Genomic DNA, 18,044 nt, shown 5'->3' on the forward strand with positions numbered 1-18,044 from the left:
GATGATACCTATCACTGTGTCTAGTGTGTGTGTGTGTGTGTGTGTGTTTGTGTGTGTTTTCACACTTGAACGTAGGAGGGGTGGAGGTGCTCGTAGTGTGTGTGGGAAGTTCACCCATCATTGTTAAGTGCTCCTCATCTCCCCATTCACAGCTCATGAATAGCAGACTACATTTAGTGGCGCTCTGCAGTGGTCATCGTACCAGCGTGTTGAGCGTTAGCGCTGCAGGTGGGTGCTTTTGGAGGAATATTTAAATGGGTGAAGTGGATCTCATGCGTAACCTGGATAACCCAGACTGAGGCCTATGCTTTTGAGCCAATTTACCTTTCCCTGGGCTGTGATGTCATTTAAAGTGAAAGGCCTGTGTGCGTCATTAATCATATAAGTCAAAGAGAATTGAAAATCCTCATGTTCTGAGTGTTCATTCAGTTAAGCTCTTTTATTATTTGGATGAAATTATGTGGATGTGCTTAAAATTTTAATTCTGATGTGGGCTCTTATAAACACTGACTGGGCCCACAGTACATAGACTGTGCCAGTAGGCTGCAGAATTATAGGATTTTATGGTAAGCTGCTACAAGTTTTATTTGTGTGTTTTTATTTTGACAATATGACAGTTACCATCTGTCTCAGTGCTGCATTGTTAACTTACTGCTATTTATGTCATATAACAGCAGGCAAAAAGAACAAGGCTCGGTTACCAATAAGACAAAGTGGGCAACTGCCCTGAGGCCCTGGACCTCCATGCAGCTGCACATTCACACCATGGCAAATTAGTTTGTGGTAATTTCATAAATCAAATTTTTGTTTGTTTATACTGTCTGTGCCATTAAAGCACACAATAAATTGAAATGATAAGGGAATTAATGCTGTTATAGAGTGACACAGTTACTATTTCGGTTTATATTTTGATTACATGGTTCATATTCCTAAATGAATTAGCGGTCAAACAAGACGTTCACATTTTGTATGCCTCTGTGCCATAGCCATGACCAAAGGTGTTACGTTTTCAGGTTGTCCGTCCATCCCTCCCATTTTCCGAGGATGTCTTCAAATTTGGCACGAAAGTCCACTTGGACTCATGCATGAACTGAGTAGAATTTGGTGGTCAAAGGTCAAAGGTCAAGGTCACTGTGACCTCTAAAAACAAGTTTTTGCCCATAATTCATCATCATAATTCATTCACTAATTATGACAACTAATCACACAAATGTCAAAGTAATGACATTTTATATCCAAAAGGTCAAAGGTCAACTTCACTGTGACTTCATAATGTTCTACAAAAATGCTTCTCTGGCCATTATTCAGTGCCATATCTCAGGAACAGTAGGGGAGGTGGCAGGGCCATACAACCATGTAGCGGTAATTTGAACAGTTTCAAGTCTGTTTTACACAACACACATATTGAGAGAGTTATTGGTCACCCGAATCATTCCTGCTGTTCACATTGGCCTTAAAGAGATATCCTCCTAACATGATTTCAATGTAAGAGATTGGAGACAAAATCCACAGCAGTCCTTGTTCCGTGCAAATATGGACTCTAAAGTTTATTTAAAGCTAATATGAGGTTTCAGCACTCACTGAAGTGTGTAACTTACAGGTTACAGAAGACGGCTATAGTCTTCCCTCCTCCACAGCTCAGCAGGGAAACACACAAGATGGAATGAGGACTGTGGCTGAGCACCATCTCTGACAATGAAGTCATGTTCTGAAAAAGATGTTTGAACGACTAAAATGGAGAGGAGGAATGATTACAGCAACCGATAACTCTTTAAATGTACACATGACATGTAAGTATAAAGGATAGGTTCACATCAGAATCAGATTTACTGTCACTTCCATAGTATGTCCTTGAATACATGGGAGCAAGATATCGTTCTCCCCGAGTCAAGGGGATATGACAGACAAGTTAAAAAAATAAAATAAGTGCAGAGACACATTAAAGACAGAGAAACATTTATGTGTCTGTAATTATCAAGTGTGCAGTTCCTTAAAAACTGGTGTATTTTTTAAAAAAGTTTTAAGTCTGTTGTTAAAGTGCTGGTGCAATTGTTGTGCACTCGTCTGTGCTACGGTGTCAGCGGGAGGGGCAGCATCCGAAGTGTGTTAAGAGTCCTGATGGCTTGGCGGAAGAAGCTTATGCTCAGGCTGGCAGACTTTGCACGGATGCTCTGGAGCCTCCTTCCAGAGGGCAAAGGTGCAAAGAGGTGGTGGGAGGGGTCAGTCATTATGTTTCTGGCCTTTCTAACACACCAGTCTGTGTATGTTTTGGTTATGGTGACAATGTAATAGTTTGCCTATTGGAATAGGATACGACATTATTTTCTTGTTGTAATCATTCCTCCTGTTCATACCTGACCAATAAGTGATCTCTTCCTAATGCATTTACTTGCCCTCCATCACTTGCATTGAAATTGATTTGGGAAATGGATCTCTTCATGGCCAGTATGAAAAGATGATTACAACAAGAAAAAACTGTTCCAGTGTTCATAAGGGCACACGGATATTATTTTGAGTCAGACTTGAAAAATTATTAACCCATCCTTTAATAAGATACAGAAAAAAAAATCCTAATTTTTTTATAAATGCAAACTGTACAAAATATACAGAGCATGGAAGAAATGAGAGATCAGTAAGGGCCTAGCACAGGTCATGTTTGCCCAGGAGCCCCACTTCAGGTTAATTTGGCCCTGGCTTCAAGGCCATCTTGTTATGTTAGCATCACTAATTTAGTAGGAGAAGGCGTAATATACAAGAATCAAAAATTATAATGTGTGAATTGATTCAGAATTGCAGAAAAAATAGAATCTTGAGCCGTAACTCTGTGATTATTTCCTTCACACCTACAGTAGCGTGGCCATTAGTCATTCAGGATGAGGATAATCACTGCTAATTTGTAAGGAGAACACTTTTGTAGTTAATTGGGCTCATTGTGGTCATCTGCAGAGTTTCACAATACACATTAGAGAGATCTACCAGTGACCTTAGAACAATGATTACAATAAATAACCATCCCTACACAGTCTCCCTTGAAGTGAAATATTAAAATTGAATAGTGGGTGAAAATGGTGGCAGTTCCAATATATGTGTTTTTATTACATTACATTTGTGAAGAATGGCTTATGTGTCACTTTTTGTTTGTTTTCATCTCGTCACATTATCTTGTTACAGTTTGATATCAGCTACTCTTTATGTAAAAGGGACGTAGATGCTGTAGATCTGTGTATGAGGCGGGAGCTGCCACAAGGTTCATTTCCAGCCAAACATATTGTCCAAGGGATGACAGGCATGGTTGTTTTTCCTCTATTTGTTATGGCTGAGAATTCTTCCTCCAGACAGAGGTCAGTCCACAACTGAGGGGTTTTTCGACATAGTAAACAGCTCCCTGACAATAAAATAGGAGATGAGAGAAAGAATAACGTGCAATTAAAGCTCGGGTCCGTTTCACTGTGGTGTTTACCCGATGCTGAATCTTTCAAATCCTGACTTTGCATTCTTCACCTACAGGCTCGTTTCAGTGCCACCGCCTCCGCTCGTCCTGAATGAGCATTCAGTAATGGAGGTTATTTCATTCCACTCTCTTTGTTCAACCACCTCCCTCTCATATCCCCATAACACTTCTCAGCTCAAACTCATACAGTTTACAGTGCTCATACTCCCCCATAGCTTCCCTTGAAGCTTTATACAAACTATCAAGCTACCATCTCCTTATTGCTTCCCCAAAGGCACCAAGATACTGTATTTAGTGAATCGCGCACAGTAGTGTGATATTTTCTTCTTTTCACACACTTAAACAATCATGATGCTGATAATAACTTCATTCTCAGATGACTAGAATGCACATTAGGTTTTATGTGATTCTCCTCAGAATAAGTGAAAAAAATCTGGATTTCTGATAATAGTAACATTCCTTATTAATACATTGGTAATGATTAGCATTGGTTTAAGTGACTAGAGAACAGAGATTATGCAATGGAGTGTAGCCTCTGCAGTGGTGGCAATACATCAGCGTACAGTTTATGAAACATCTTCGTAGCAATGCTGGCAGCACGGCTCAAGGAATGGAAACATCGGTCAGGTTGGTCCCTTAGGACACCATTTTGATCCAGACTGAAATATCTCAACAGTTATGGGGTGGATCGCCATGTAATTTGATACACACACATTCATGCACCCCAGAGGAGGAATTCTACTGACCTTGGTGATCCCCTCAACTTCCCCTTTACCCCAATTTGTCAATGTGTCATAAATCAACAGCAATTGCGTGGATTGCCGTAAGATTCGCCACAGATGTTGAAGATCCCCAGAGGATGAATCCTGTTGCCTTGCTCTCATTTTTCATATAGCTCCAACAGAAGGTTTCTAATTGACCAGTGAAATAGTTAACAAAGTCGCAAGTGAATGGCACAAATCAAATTTGATACAGACATTCATTGTTCCCAGACTAATAGTTTTGGTGATTTCATGCTAGGGGTGCAACTCTAACCCTGTCTGCTGGATGATTGGACAACCACTCTGGTCCAGGCTGAAAAGGCTCAACAATTGTTAGACGGATTGTCATGAAGTTTGATACAGCATTTATATTCCGCACACGCTGGATTGTAGTGATTTTTGGTGGTCCCGTAACCGTCAACATTTCAATCTGTTCAATACTTTGGTTTATGACCAAATACTATTTTCCTGTCATCCTCAGCTGTGTTAATTAGCAAATGTTAGCATGCAATATTATAAGCCTTACAGTGATACAGTAGTATGGCTGTAGACTCTGTGTTTTTTTTTTTTTCATGTAATATCTTGGTAATGCCTTGAAGGAATTTCTTCAAATTTGGTACAAACATTCACTTCAATTTTGGTGGTCAAAGGTCAAGGTCACTGTGACCTCACAAAACACAGTTTTGGCCATAACTTACAAATTCATACACTAATTATAACACAATGTAACTTAATAGGACAATATGAAGTGATGACATTTTATATCCATATGGTCAAAGGTCAACGTCACTGTGACATCATAATGTTCTGCAAAAACACCTCTGGCCATTATTCAATGCTGTAACCCAGGAAGGAGAGATCGTGACCATATTTCTGCAACTTGGCTGGTTGGCAGAGGCGCACAACCGCAGGCAGTAATTCTAGTTTTACAGTGAATTGACCTCGAGCACTTGATTATCCAGAGGAGGTTTTACCTATGTAAATATCATCTGGAGGTTACCTTCTTTAAATAGCATTCCTTCGCATAAACTTGCAGCAGGTGCCTCGCTGACTGCCTCACCTCTCTGTGCACTTGCACATTTCAATCTGTTTTTTTTGCATCAAAAGCGAACACTCAACATCAGCCAGCCAGCTTTTTAAGCTAATGACTGATTGCAGTGAGAACAACATGGTCTGAATATGTTGGGTTTTTTTTTTTTTTTTTTTGGTTTTTGGTTGTTTGCTTTTTCAGGGGCTATTGCTTCTGCTGTTGCCCTATTCACCCACTCCACCAACCCTTTTCTCATTGCAAGTCATGCCCATGGCTATCATTTGTCCACTTCTTTGGTACTCAAATAGTGATTTCTGTGCTTGATAATTGATGTGCTTTGGCTGTACCCAGTCCATTTGTCCACCCAGGCCACAGAGAAAACATAAAAACATCACAGGCTCTAAAATAAAGAATGATTACCACCCAGGCCCTGCTTCCTTTGCTCGTATAAAAGAGCTAAGGGCTTAAAATGGTTTTCTGAAAACACAAACAGAAACATTCTTGGCTTCACCTTTTTTTATCAAAAGAAAAATAAGCTTTTGTCATCCTTGAACATTGAGACAAAGCCAAAAAAAACTTTTATCAAATTGTTCTTTTATTTGCTTCAAGTGAGAAGTGGCTCAACACTTTATATATTTACTTTTGACGTTCAAGCTTCTTGGTTTGCTCTACATTGATGAATGAACAAATTTGATGAATGTCCAAGACAATAGAAAAACATCACCAAATGTACTAACATGACATGATAGCATTAATGTCTGATGACTTGCTCATTAGATTTAGATGCATGATTCCTGTCATGAAGGGAAGAGAGGTAGATGGTTATATAAGCATCTTATTTTGATGTCCTGACGTCCTGAGTCCTAGATTTACAACCAGTCTGGCACCATTTGCCAGCATTTTTATTAAAATCACCACAATCTGTCTGTAATCAAGTGAAAAGCACAGGAACATTCAATTGTGAAACATTGGCACTGAACCTTCTGCACATTTGTACAATTTGAACACTGTGTCTGAGTGAAAACCTGCCACCCTGTTCTCTTTTCTTTTCCAATAAATTACACTCGGAAAACTGGGATGTTCTTACATTTGTGGACTAGACATAAATGTCATCATGTATTGACATAACACTCTGTTGCCGTCTGTGTCTTTCGCCCTTTCTTTCCATGTCTCTGCACATCTCTCCACCTCTCTGGTTCTCTCTCTCTCTCTCTCCCTCTCTGTCTCTCTCTCTCTCTCTCTGAGCAGAATAGAGCAGCAGCAGTTGTGAGGGGAAACATTAGTTACCTGAATGTACAGTTACTCCACTGCCAGGTTCCCAGCATGTGGTGATGTTGGGTTGAAACACTAATACACTGGTGAATGCTGAAGCTCTTTTAAATACTGAAATGAAATTAGAAAGACCAGTCAGAGGGAGGTTGTATTGTGGTATAATCAGAGCTGTATAATATGGTGTTCCAGGTGGCATTCCTCCATATGTTTCTGCTACCGCAGAATACACGCATGTGAACTTCAAACAAAAATACAACAGGTCTACATTCAACCTTGCATGCAACTCAAACTAAAGCAACCCTTGCTGCAGTTTGAATGTTGCATCAGTTACCACTAACCACAGTTTCAGCTTTAAAACATTAAGCATAACAATTAGCAAAAGCAATATTTCATTACTTTGTATTTTTTTAAACACTTATTCAAAATATGTTTTGAATAGATTGAAACAAAACGCATATTCTGCATTTGTTCAAAAAGCATAAATTACATGCGGTGACTCAAGTACAACCTGAAGGCATGAAAAACTTGAAGAGGGTGAAAAAAAGTCTTGCTATTTGAACATCATAGACAACATCTGAACAGTTGCTGCTTTTCGAGCTTGAGTGCTGAGTGTATATAACCACTTAGCATCCAGCAGGGACTCAGGCAGGCAATTATATCTGGAGTGAGAGTTTGAGTACATAATCAAGCTCTCTTAAGACTAAAAAGTAACTTTTCAAGAAGCATTATACTGAAATGTAAAGATCTGCTGTGTGCATTTAAACGTAAAGCATACTGATTTTGCTTGTGATGAAATGTGCCATATGAAGAGAATTGTCTGTCTTTGCCTCAGTGCAGTGCACACAGTCTGATCTGTAGCTCATGAAATGAAGGAAGGCATGCGATCTAGTTCAGTCAACTCGAGTACACCCATCCCTACACTCACATGGTATATTTTTCTCACTGTAACATATATCCAACACATCCTTTTGAGTATGGCAGTGAACCTGAGTCTCCTCTCTAAGGCTTCTCTCCGGAGCTTTAGTAACAGGTTGGTGATCCAATCAGAAGAGAGGAGGCTCTGAGCCTCTCCTCTGATTGGCTCACTGTTTTCTGAGTGATTCAGTAAAAATATCGTAGATTTCAGCTAAACACTCGGAGAAACTAAATCCTGCGCTCTGATACTTTCACAGTGTTAATATAGAACATATACCTGTTTTATAACCAAACAACACATGGACATCTCACTTTATACAATATGGGAGCTTTAATAAGCCACTGGACGAGAGTGTTCTGCCTGCGCTCATGTGACTATATGAATTCATGGGCACAGCACAACGGCACGTTTTTAAATTGTGAAGCTATTTGTAACAATCACCTTTCACAGTGTGAGAGCTAATGAGGCCTATATATCTGTCTCGCTACAGGTGTCTGACTTCCCAGAGGAGCAGTTCCTTGTAGCCGTGTTCCCTGGAGTTCCAACAGCCGCTGAGCTCTTCCTGTTACCTCACAAGAACCAATCAGAGGGCAAGAAAAAGAGTGAGGAGGAGCTAGAGCAGGTAAGGGAGACTTCGACTAGATTCTACATCACAAATTGCTTAAATCTTATCAAACAGTATTATTCTTATTGCAAAATGCCACGCTGTATCTGTTTTACAGGTGTCCGATATTATTGTAAGCGCACTGAACCAAAATCTGGTGGAGTTCGAGCTCAAGCCTGGTGTGAGGGTGATTGTATACAACACACAGTTAACACTGGGTAAGAACCGTTTGCTTTCACTGCTTCCAGTTCTGCCGTTAAGTTATCAACCATAAAATAACTTTCAGGGGTAATTTAATTATCACTTACCATTTTCTAGTTCCCATTTTGAAATGTACTGTAATAACAGTGTTTTGAAAACAAGAATTTTTCTTCGGTCCAACTATTAAAATTCCTGTCAGTCTGCTGCCATCCAGGCAAAGGAACACAGGGGAATATGGGAGGGGTTTGATTTTAAGTGGGGCTCCTTGAGACGAGGGATCTTTTATGCCTGCCATCAAAAGCTGAACATCTGTTCTATTTCTTTTACAGCCATCCAACCACAAAATGAGTGTTACACTGAGTATAATTATGTTGATTATTTAGTCCTTGAGAAAGAACACTGTAGAATTTAAGGGCAGGAGCTGTTCTTAACTGCTGGAAATGGGAAGGTGGGGTGACATTCAAGACCCTCAAAATGTAGCTACTCCTGCCAAAAAACAAATTGCTGTTATAAGTATCAGATCAATGCTAGATTCATACAGCCACAATGATTGTAAATAACGTGGCTGGTACGGGGAAACTTGTTTTACAGGCTCAGGCTTTGGTAGTCCTCAGCAACTCCCGTGCCCCACTGCTGGACAGATCTTACATTGTATTCATTGCTTGGCTGGTTTTATTAGACACACGGTCTCTGGAGGCACACAGCCAGGAGTTGTCTGTAGCTGAAAGTGCTAGGTATTAACGGGCTGGCATGTGCTGCTCTGTGACGTTCCGTGGTGTGCTGCACTCTAATGACATTGGAGGTGTACCCAGCTGGATCCCTCTTCATATTTCACCTCCCACGAAAAGGTCTAAAAAGCCTTCAAGCTGCTGGGGAAAGGTCAGCTGCATACGCGCCTTCGTCTCTGAGCTGAAGGGCTCGAGAGCAGCACGGAAACAGAGGAAAATGCAATGTGATTTTCCTTCAGTGACAGACATTAATGCACTCTTCAAAATAATGAGAAGAATTTAAGGTGGACACCTTATGAGCAAAACCATGTACTGTGACATTAATCATAGTAAGTGCTTGTTTGGTTGGTTGGCTTCTTGTTTGAGATGAAAGTGCAGTAGAAAGAGCAATTTTACACTCATAACTGCAATACTTAAAAAAAAAAATTATATATATGGAGATGTCACTTTAGTCACTGGTCACTGTTCCTATTGCAACTGTTCCTATTGCAACAGTGGCCAGCTGAGGATCTTTGTGACTCCAGCTCCTGCCATTCGTGCCCCAACAATCAATTTCATCTTGATACAAAATCAGAATCAACTGGGCATGTGCAGCATTTTTATACCTGTCACAGTGCAGTGCATCTGTGTGGAGGCATCTGCGTTTGTTATGTTGTTATGTTGTTCCACTCATTTATTCAGGTTTCTCCTTTAATTTGTCACCCGAGATAAAACCATGATGTAAATGTACCAGATCTAGTCCTTATATCTGTAACAGGGTTAATGGAAACCTCCCACTTTACTTTCATATAATTCACATTAATTTGGATAATTATGATGTAAATGTTGCACTACCTAAGACAATTATACACAGTGTTTTATTATTATTATTATAAAGGGCAGTGCACTTTAATTAACATCGTTTGGATGTGACTGTACCAGTTTTAGCCAAACACTAAACAGCCTGAAAATGTTATATATGATTATCTACAGGGTTTAACACAACAACAACACGCTTTATTTTTAATGCTATTCACTTAGTGTATTTATTATTAGGGACAGTGTAAACTCGTTTACATCAGTATGTTGATATACAACATTTAGCAAAATGGTTGATTTGTAATGACGGCAGATGTAAAAGACAACATTCAAGCGCATGTAACAATAGCAGCATTTCCTGTCCTCTCTTCCACTCCCACAGCACCCTTGGTGGACTCCAACCCCAGACACAGCAGCTCGGCTATGCTGATGCTCCTATCGGTCGTGTTCCTGGGCCTAGCAGTGTTTCTTATCTACAAATTCAAGAGGTACACAGCTCTGTGGTTACTTCCACCTGCTGCACATACAGCACGTTCATATAGAGCCATATACCTATTACCATATCCTCCATTATTGATGATGCCAGATGAGCATGGTCTGGACCAATCAATTACAGTTGTGTTAGGAAACCTGATTTGACAAGTCCCACCAGACGTTGTAAACATACTTCTAGGATTCCTGTGCATGAGGCACACACACTAATCGGTGATAAAATGCAGAGAAAAGGACCATTAAATGGTTTAATATGCGGTTGCTGTGCCTCGGCTGTTATTTGCTGAATAAATTATTCATACTCAAAATGATTCTCTTGAAAAATCTGAGGGAAATGGAAAAGCTGTCATTAATTATGGATATGAAATTTTTCCCATTAGTCTAAAGAGGATGCATTTTTCAAGAAGTCTCACAGTTGACAAAACAGAGCAATTAATAACTAAAATGAATAGTAATTGGAAATAAATTGGTTAGTGACTAAATAAAGATGTTTATTAGGTGTTGTAAATGTAGATGGGAAAAGATACCAATGCTACTGTAATTTGCCTATAAATTAGTTACTGAGGTATAATTATAATCACCATAACTTTGAAAGTTGCCATGTCCTTATCAGCACATGGCAACGGAACTATTTCCTTTGAGGTTAGTGAAACACTTAAGTGGTTTTTTAACAAACGTTTGTCATCTTAAAGTGACCGACATTTTGCTTTCACTCTAAGAAAAGAATGAAATAAAGAATGAATACATCTCTCAGAAACACAAGCTGGTTTTCAAACATTGCTCTGGGCTCATTTGTCAATCTCTTCTTTTGCAAATCTTTAGAAAAATCCCTTGGATCAACATATATGCTGAGGTGAACCAGGAGAAGGAGCAGGAGATGATTGGCTCAGTAGGCCAGGGCGACAGCACGCCTAAAATCACTCTGAGTGAGTTCTCCACATCCAAGGAACTCATGGAAAAGGAACTGGATTCCAGGGTCAAAAGTAAGTATGGAATCAGTCAAAATGTTTACCTGCTGATATTTCTGTTAGACAGTTCCGTGAAAGGTATTGTGGCTTCCTGATCAAAGACAGGATTTGTTTCTTTGTGTTGGAGATAAAAGCCGTCCTGCTAATGCACATAATAAATGTGTGCAGATTCAGCCCCCAGGCATACGTTAGCTGTTGCATTTGAATTATTTTTGAAATAGAGAATTGGCAACTTAATCTCCTTTTTAGAAATGTTTAATTATTCAGAGAAGAGGAAAGCAGAGGGAGCCACAGAGTAGAGACAGTCCTGGAAGGGGTTTACCGTATGAAAAAAAAATAGATTTCAGCAAGTCCTGCAGTACGGAGGACAGTGAATAATTAATTAAACCAACATGTTTACGCATGCAGCGTTGGGATTCAAAAGGCCAGCAGGAGCTCAGAGACAGCGGCCTTAATCACTTTTCTATTTGGTCACAATATGACTTAGTTAAAAAGAATATTTCAATCCGGCACAAACACAACAGGTTGTGAAAAGCAAATTAGCCAAATACCGCTTACTCTAACCTTGTACGATGCAGCAGTGCCAGCAGAAAGCAGCACAAGTCCAATGTGGCAAGTGCAATCCTTGGGTTCATTTGTCTCTGTGATGGTTTACAAGACGGATGAAGCTCCTGTAGTTTCACAGCTTTGGAGAGCAAGCTGATTCTGACTTGGGTGTTGAAATTCAGACTAGAAACACCTCTTGCACAGTAGTGGACGCCCTCAAACACCGAAGCCATCAGGACTCTGCTTTATTCAGCTGAGCGTCCGTCGTTACCTCTCGCATTAAACCTATAATCTTCCGTAGAGTGGTTTCAGCCTGTTACAGCCTGCTAAAAAAATCATGTAGCAACTTGACTTGATTGGTTGGTTCAGGAGATCTGTTTCCTACTGTATAGGAAAATATAATGATAACTGCTGAACAAAGTGCTGTAATGAGAGGACGAAAAAAATACTGTACGCTAATATAATTTAAAATAATAATACAGTTGTAAAGTACACTGGACTGGAAAAAAGACGAGATTTAAATATAGCAGTAGTAGAAGAAGATCTAATAGTGCAGGATGAATTATTCCACCATCTTGGGTCAGAGGTGGTACATTTCTGTTTATTTCCATGCATGAAGTGATATGGAGCAACATTTTTATGAGCGGATCCCTCTCTTGTTTGTACCATGAGTGCATGTGAGGATGCACTTGACGCAGTGTGATACACGTTCCTGTCGGGTTTCATGCTGTTCCATTGATCAAGAGTTTGTAGCAGAAACTTAGTTATGTGCCAACAAAGAACACACAAGATGCATAATAATAACGCAGAATGTAAACATAACTTTTTGATTGCTTACAAGAAAACTCTGCACAGCAGCTTCAAGGGCCGATTTTCAGAGAGAGAAGAGCGAAAAAAAATCATTAAAGTTTTGGATATTTGATTAATCATTGGAGTGTGTTTTAAAACCAAACAAATGTCAAATATTCCCTGAATCCTAGCCACAAAATTTTGAGGATTTAGGAAATTGTTGTGTGCATTTTTCTCTATTTTCTGACATTTTCTAGATGAAATGATGATTTGTAGTCCGGGAATGCATATTACATTAAAGGGGTACATCCTCATAGAGCTGGGGACATCAGAGTCTAAAAAAGAATGGTCTGTTCAGAAGAGACAAAGATATCCAGATTTTTAGTCCTTAATATGAATGAAGCTCCAGAATAACTGGATACCACATTTCCCATAATGCAACTCAGACTCCTTCTTTAAAATTCAACTCCCCCAGGCTTTTTGTCACTGTCATTATCTCATGCCAAAGCTGACATGACCCTGATGATACTAAAAACCTATGATGACATCATCTGGGTTGTTTTTTCAGACTTCAGAATGTTCCTCCAGAGCCACATGAGATACGACACAGTCAGTATCACAAGCTCTCGACCAATGACCTGACATTTATATGTGAAGTTAGTGGAATTGCTCTATAATTTGTGCATAATTTGTCCATTTATTAAAGTCATGTACTGTGGCGCTGTATGTTATGTATTATTGTCCCTTGTCTCTGGTGCCTCAGAAACATAAAGCAAAATAAATAATCAATTTCAAAACAGAAATTTAGTGTTAGAATAATATGTGTCATAATGTAATAATTGTGCGACCATTCATTAAATTAAAAAGGTATCATAATAGAAAGAGACAAATTTTCATAATGGCTCACTTTCTAATTTTCAAGGTACTTCACAGCTTCAGAGCCTTTGATTAGCACGTTGGAAATGCAGTAATTAACACCAAGTGTCAATATCAAAGAAGTTATTTGTTACACAGGCATTAAAGTGACAATGCGGAACTAACCATCTTTGTTCTCGGCTTGTTTTTCTTCTTTTGTTTCATTCCTCTCTGTTCAGGGGGAGTCGGAAACGCCTGTGAGAGCACAAGGGAGATTCCAAACTGTACTAGCGTGTAAGGCGGGAGAACGCGACGAGTTTATGTACAGAGCGAAGTGTTACAATGTTGGGGGTTCTCTTTTTTCTGTTTTGTAATTCTCAACACAACTGATGTTAATAGTTTTCTAAGGGACCTCATTTATACAGACTTGCATGGATGTCTCGTTCAACAACATCCATGCAGCAAATGTCAACTTACTCAATGAGATTATTGTAATTACTGGCAAAACTTACTCAGTTTTGTGGATGTATAAGCTACATAACGACATTCATTTGCAGAGTGAAATATCTTTCGTTGAAACCTATGAGGAGTTATGTAAATTTCCTAATGAGTTTGCTTTGAAAATCATTTCTGCCTATATATAGACTATAATGTCTGAGTCTTCAATCAAACAGGGAATATTATTGAAATGTACAATATCATCATCTGTTCTGTTAAATGTATATATTATTACTTTCTACATGCTCGTAGTCTGAGTTACCATGGCAACGACAGAAGATCTCACAATGGTCTGTTTTTGAAAGTGTGTTAAAAAGTCAAACATTACTTAAAGAAATCAACTTTGTTTTGCTAAGGTCCTTGACTTGTGCATGTAGTTACTGAGGACACGATTTCTGTGTTGTAGATAAGCAAGTGTTGTAAATAGTTATTTTCTAATCATTCATCAAAAGACCCCAATCGATTTTGCCTAGACTTCTGTTCGGCTCTTATTTTCTTCATTTACAGTTGGGTGATATTTATCTAGAAGACAGTGTGTATCTGTTAAGGCAGGTTGATGCAGCAGAACTGTATTGGCATATTACAGATTTAACTTCCACCCATTACCCGGAAATTAAACGAAGAGAATCAACATGAACATTATCACGTTCAATATGTTTATATTTTCATCAGACATATACAGTAGGTATTGGAACATTTTTACAAAGATGACTTTAAAGCCTAGTCTAGTCATGAAGTCTTTAAACTATCTGAACCAAACATTATTTTGCCATCAGCATTACTGCTTTTGCCTCTGACTCAGTGGCTGTGATTTGGCCTCAGAACAAAAGCTGAATTACTATGAAGAGGTTCCTTATGTTGTGGCTACCAGTGATCAAATTCACAGTATTCACATGTTAGGAGAAAGATGACGGCATTCATTCCAATTCATTCATATTTACATCCTCTAAAATACCAGTCGGCCTAGTGTTGGTTCTGATAACTGTTTTCAACGGATGCTGGTTGAAATCTGCCAAGTTGTGATGCGTATCTTTGGTTAAACTTTTTAATCCTTCCCTCCTTTCAACCAGTCAGTCAGTCCACCACTTTGGTCCAGCATGAAATACCTCAACAGCTTCTGGATGAAATTTTGTCACAGACATTTGACCTCCTCTGGGATGAATTGTAAAGACTTTTGTGATCCCCAGTCTTTTCATCCAGTGCCATCATCAGGTCAAAGTGTCCAGTGATTTGCATTTCATTTATGCAGCGCTGATTAGCAAGTGTTAGCATGCTAACACGCTAATCGGTGAAAATGATAAGTATAAACTTGTTTAACATTATCATGTTAACATCATTGTGAGCAAATTAGCATGCTTACATTAGCATTTAGCTCAAAGCACTGTTGTGCTAACGTAGGCTACAGCCTCACAGAGCTGCTAACCTGGCTGTAATACATACAATAGTCCTGTTCTTGTTTATTACTTGGCAAAAGTATGTGAAAAAACATTTTAAGAAACATGAGCAGACTTCTAATTTTTAGCCGGCACTGGAAATCGCTTTCAGCGGTACAAATGAAAAATATCAGTGGCTGCAGATTACATCTGCTGTGGCCAATTCATATTAATTTAAAAAGTTACTTGACGACAAGCCAAATTGTCTTCTGCCTCTTGGTTAATGTGCTCTCTACAAACCAGTGCTGGTACTCAGCCAAAGATTGGGAGGGAAAACAAATCATCAATCTGTAACAGCACTTTAGGATTGTGAGTTAACTGTTCTTTTGTAGTTCGACAAAACCAACAACAGTGGTGAGTCCTCTCCACTGAAACAGTCCTACTGATCGCATCGCATCTATTTCACTTTTCATAATCTCCCATTTAAACCTGTTTGTTTAAGCTCATCAAACTACTATTTAAGAATTGGACCTTGGTCACAAAGGTTATTTTAGTGTGCCAGATACATTTCCTGCCATCAGCCTGTGCACATCAATTAGACTTCCTTTAAAGTTGTTTCTGGCCTCTTAGCTAACAAAATGTGATCTAATTTGAATCTTTTAGTTTTAGTTATTTATAAATCTAGTGACTTGTTCATGATAAAAATGAAACCTCTTGGTATGTAATCCAAACTTAAGCAGGTCTATAGCATATTGTTATTTTAGATGATATAGCATTCCTTATGTTTCAAGTCAACTGAATGCAGAACATCACAAAATCTCAATTGAATTCATCAGCTCATTATTATTTTGTTCATAAGTGGATATGGTGGTAATTTGGGATAAACCCCTTCAGTGCAGTGTTTCTTATTTAGTCAGTTGCTCGGGGTTTTGAAGTGTCTGCTCCATGCAGCATGAAGAGTGTTTTTTCTTTTTTTTTTTTGTTAGTTATCACAGACCTTCATCATTATTTGCCCTCTCTGCACAATCTGCACACTGCTAAAATAGTCTCCCAAACATTTTTCATTCATGTGACAAAACCAGAATATTGTCCCTAGTTATAAAGACTGCAACAGTTTGTATTCATGTGAACATCTCACAGTGTACAAGGAGAGCAGATACAGTACAACCGAGCTGGGCTTACAGCATTAACCCACCCCCCCTAGTGCCGTCAGACTCCCTCCACAACCAGATTCACTCATTTGAGGTGTAAACTCAATGTGCTATACAGTAGTGTCCTCCCAGCATGCAACTCTCCACCGGTGCTGTGCTGTCCTCTCCGGTGGTTAGCGGGCCTCGAGTCGACCCGCGTCGGCCTCGCGGTGTACGCCGTGATGGTGATCTCGTAAAAGCCGGACAGCTGAGCAGAATGCAGAGCTTTCCCACAATGCTCGGCTCCAGTAAAAAACAGCAGTTGCAGGAGAAGTGGGGGGGTCAGGGGAACACTGCGCTGAGATGTGGGCTGTCACATCACGTATGCATTACCTCGAACCGAGTATTCTCATCTCAAACCAAACAGCCGAGCCGAGCCTTGTTACTGCAGACAGAACACACATTGAACAAAGATTGTTTTAAAGCTTTGTTGTATTCAACACATGTCATAAGCAAAGGGTTGTTTGCTTGGCTGGATTTTGTTTGGGTGGGGGCTTTGATGGCGTCACTTTGTTCTGATTCTTATTATCAAAGCAGGATTAGGAGAAACAGAAAAAGAAATATCAAAAAGTTTGTGCTGCTCACATCTATAATCATACTTTTATTGCATTTTTTATTTTCTTTTTTTTTTACTCATGGACCCCTTTGAAATTGTGAAGAATGTATGATGACTACAACCAGACCATAATGCTTTGTAGCAGCTGTTGCCGGCTAAGGGTTTGCCATTCCTTAAAAGTCTAAAGAAAGTAAAGAATAGCTACTAAAATTGTTGTGCTTTTTATCTGCACACACACACACACACTGCAACTGTCACCAGTGAAAGAAACTCGTATCCTTTGGGTAATTTCCTCATGTTTACTTCCTCATTGTTCACTCAATCAAACATTTTGATCACTGGAAATCACTGTCTCATCCGTTATCCTAAATGCCACATTATACTGTAAGACCCAGACCTCCGGTGGGAATCCACACCTGAAAAATAAAAGAGATTCTTGCATTTGTGATCTTTCAGAGGGCAAAAGCACTGTAATGTTCTTCAGTACACAAAAAAAAATCTGCAATGCATGCATCATCAGTAATGTTCTGTTTCATCTTTATTTCGATATTTCTACGGTAAAGAAGCTGTCATTTTGAAATTGTTTCAAATAAATGTATTTTTGTACATCAACACGTTTGTTCTCTGGGTGATGGAACTCCTGTGAACTGAAGGGTGCAGAGAAGATGATGTCTGCTGCAAATTACACTGTTCACCTGATGAGTCAATGTAAGCGTCTACAGAACAGAAGCACACAGGTTAGAACGCTACGAGCGTCGCTCCTGCCTCCCTGCCCCTTGTTCTAGTCATAGACCGTTTGGTGTAAGCAAATCGCCGTACCACAGTGTCAGCTCTCGCATATCTGCCAGTCACTGTAATTGCACAAAACAATGGTACAAATGAACATTGCTGGAATGTTACCAGCTAATGGCTGTGTTTGTATATTCCTATTTAGCTGTTATCAAGACTGTAGGCGAGTGTGTAATATTGCTGAGTGAGGGGCTTGTGCACATGCGGTGTGTAGTGATGCATTCACA

The 18,044-nt window shown here is 39.4% G+C and overlaps 1 protein-coding gene across 1 annotated transcript in view; it reads left to right on the forward strand.

The window, feature by feature from the left end:
* The window catches only part of LOC111673591 (VPS10 domain-containing receptor SorCS3-like), a 63,092-nt gene extending 45,452 nt beyond the window's left edge, over positions 1-17,640 (forward strand). Inside the window, exons 18-22 of the mRNA XM_023431403.2 lie at positions 7,921-8,052; positions 8,153-8,252; positions 10,144-10,249; positions 11,076-11,236; positions 13,651-17,640. Coding sequence (XP_023287171.1) covers positions 7,921-8,052; positions 8,153-8,252; positions 10,144-10,249; positions 11,076-11,236; positions 13,651-13,709 — 558 coding nt within the window. The 3' untranslated portion in view covers positions 13,710-17,640. The remainder of the gene's footprint in view (positions 1-7,920; positions 8,053-8,152; positions 8,253-10,143; positions 10,250-11,075; positions 11,237-13,650) is intronic.
* The last annotated feature ends 404 nt before the right edge of the window (positions 17,641-18,044 follow it).

The sequence above is a fragment of the Seriola lalandi genome, unplaced genomic scaffold (assembly GCF_002814215.2).
Source record: "Seriola lalandi dorsalis isolate HSWRI2012SDOR001 ecotype SW California unplaced genomic scaffold, Sedor1 jcf7180002054921, whole genome shotgun sequence".
Lineage (NCBI taxonomy): Eukaryota > Metazoa > Chordata > Actinopteri > Carangiformes > Carangidae > Seriola > Seriola lalandi.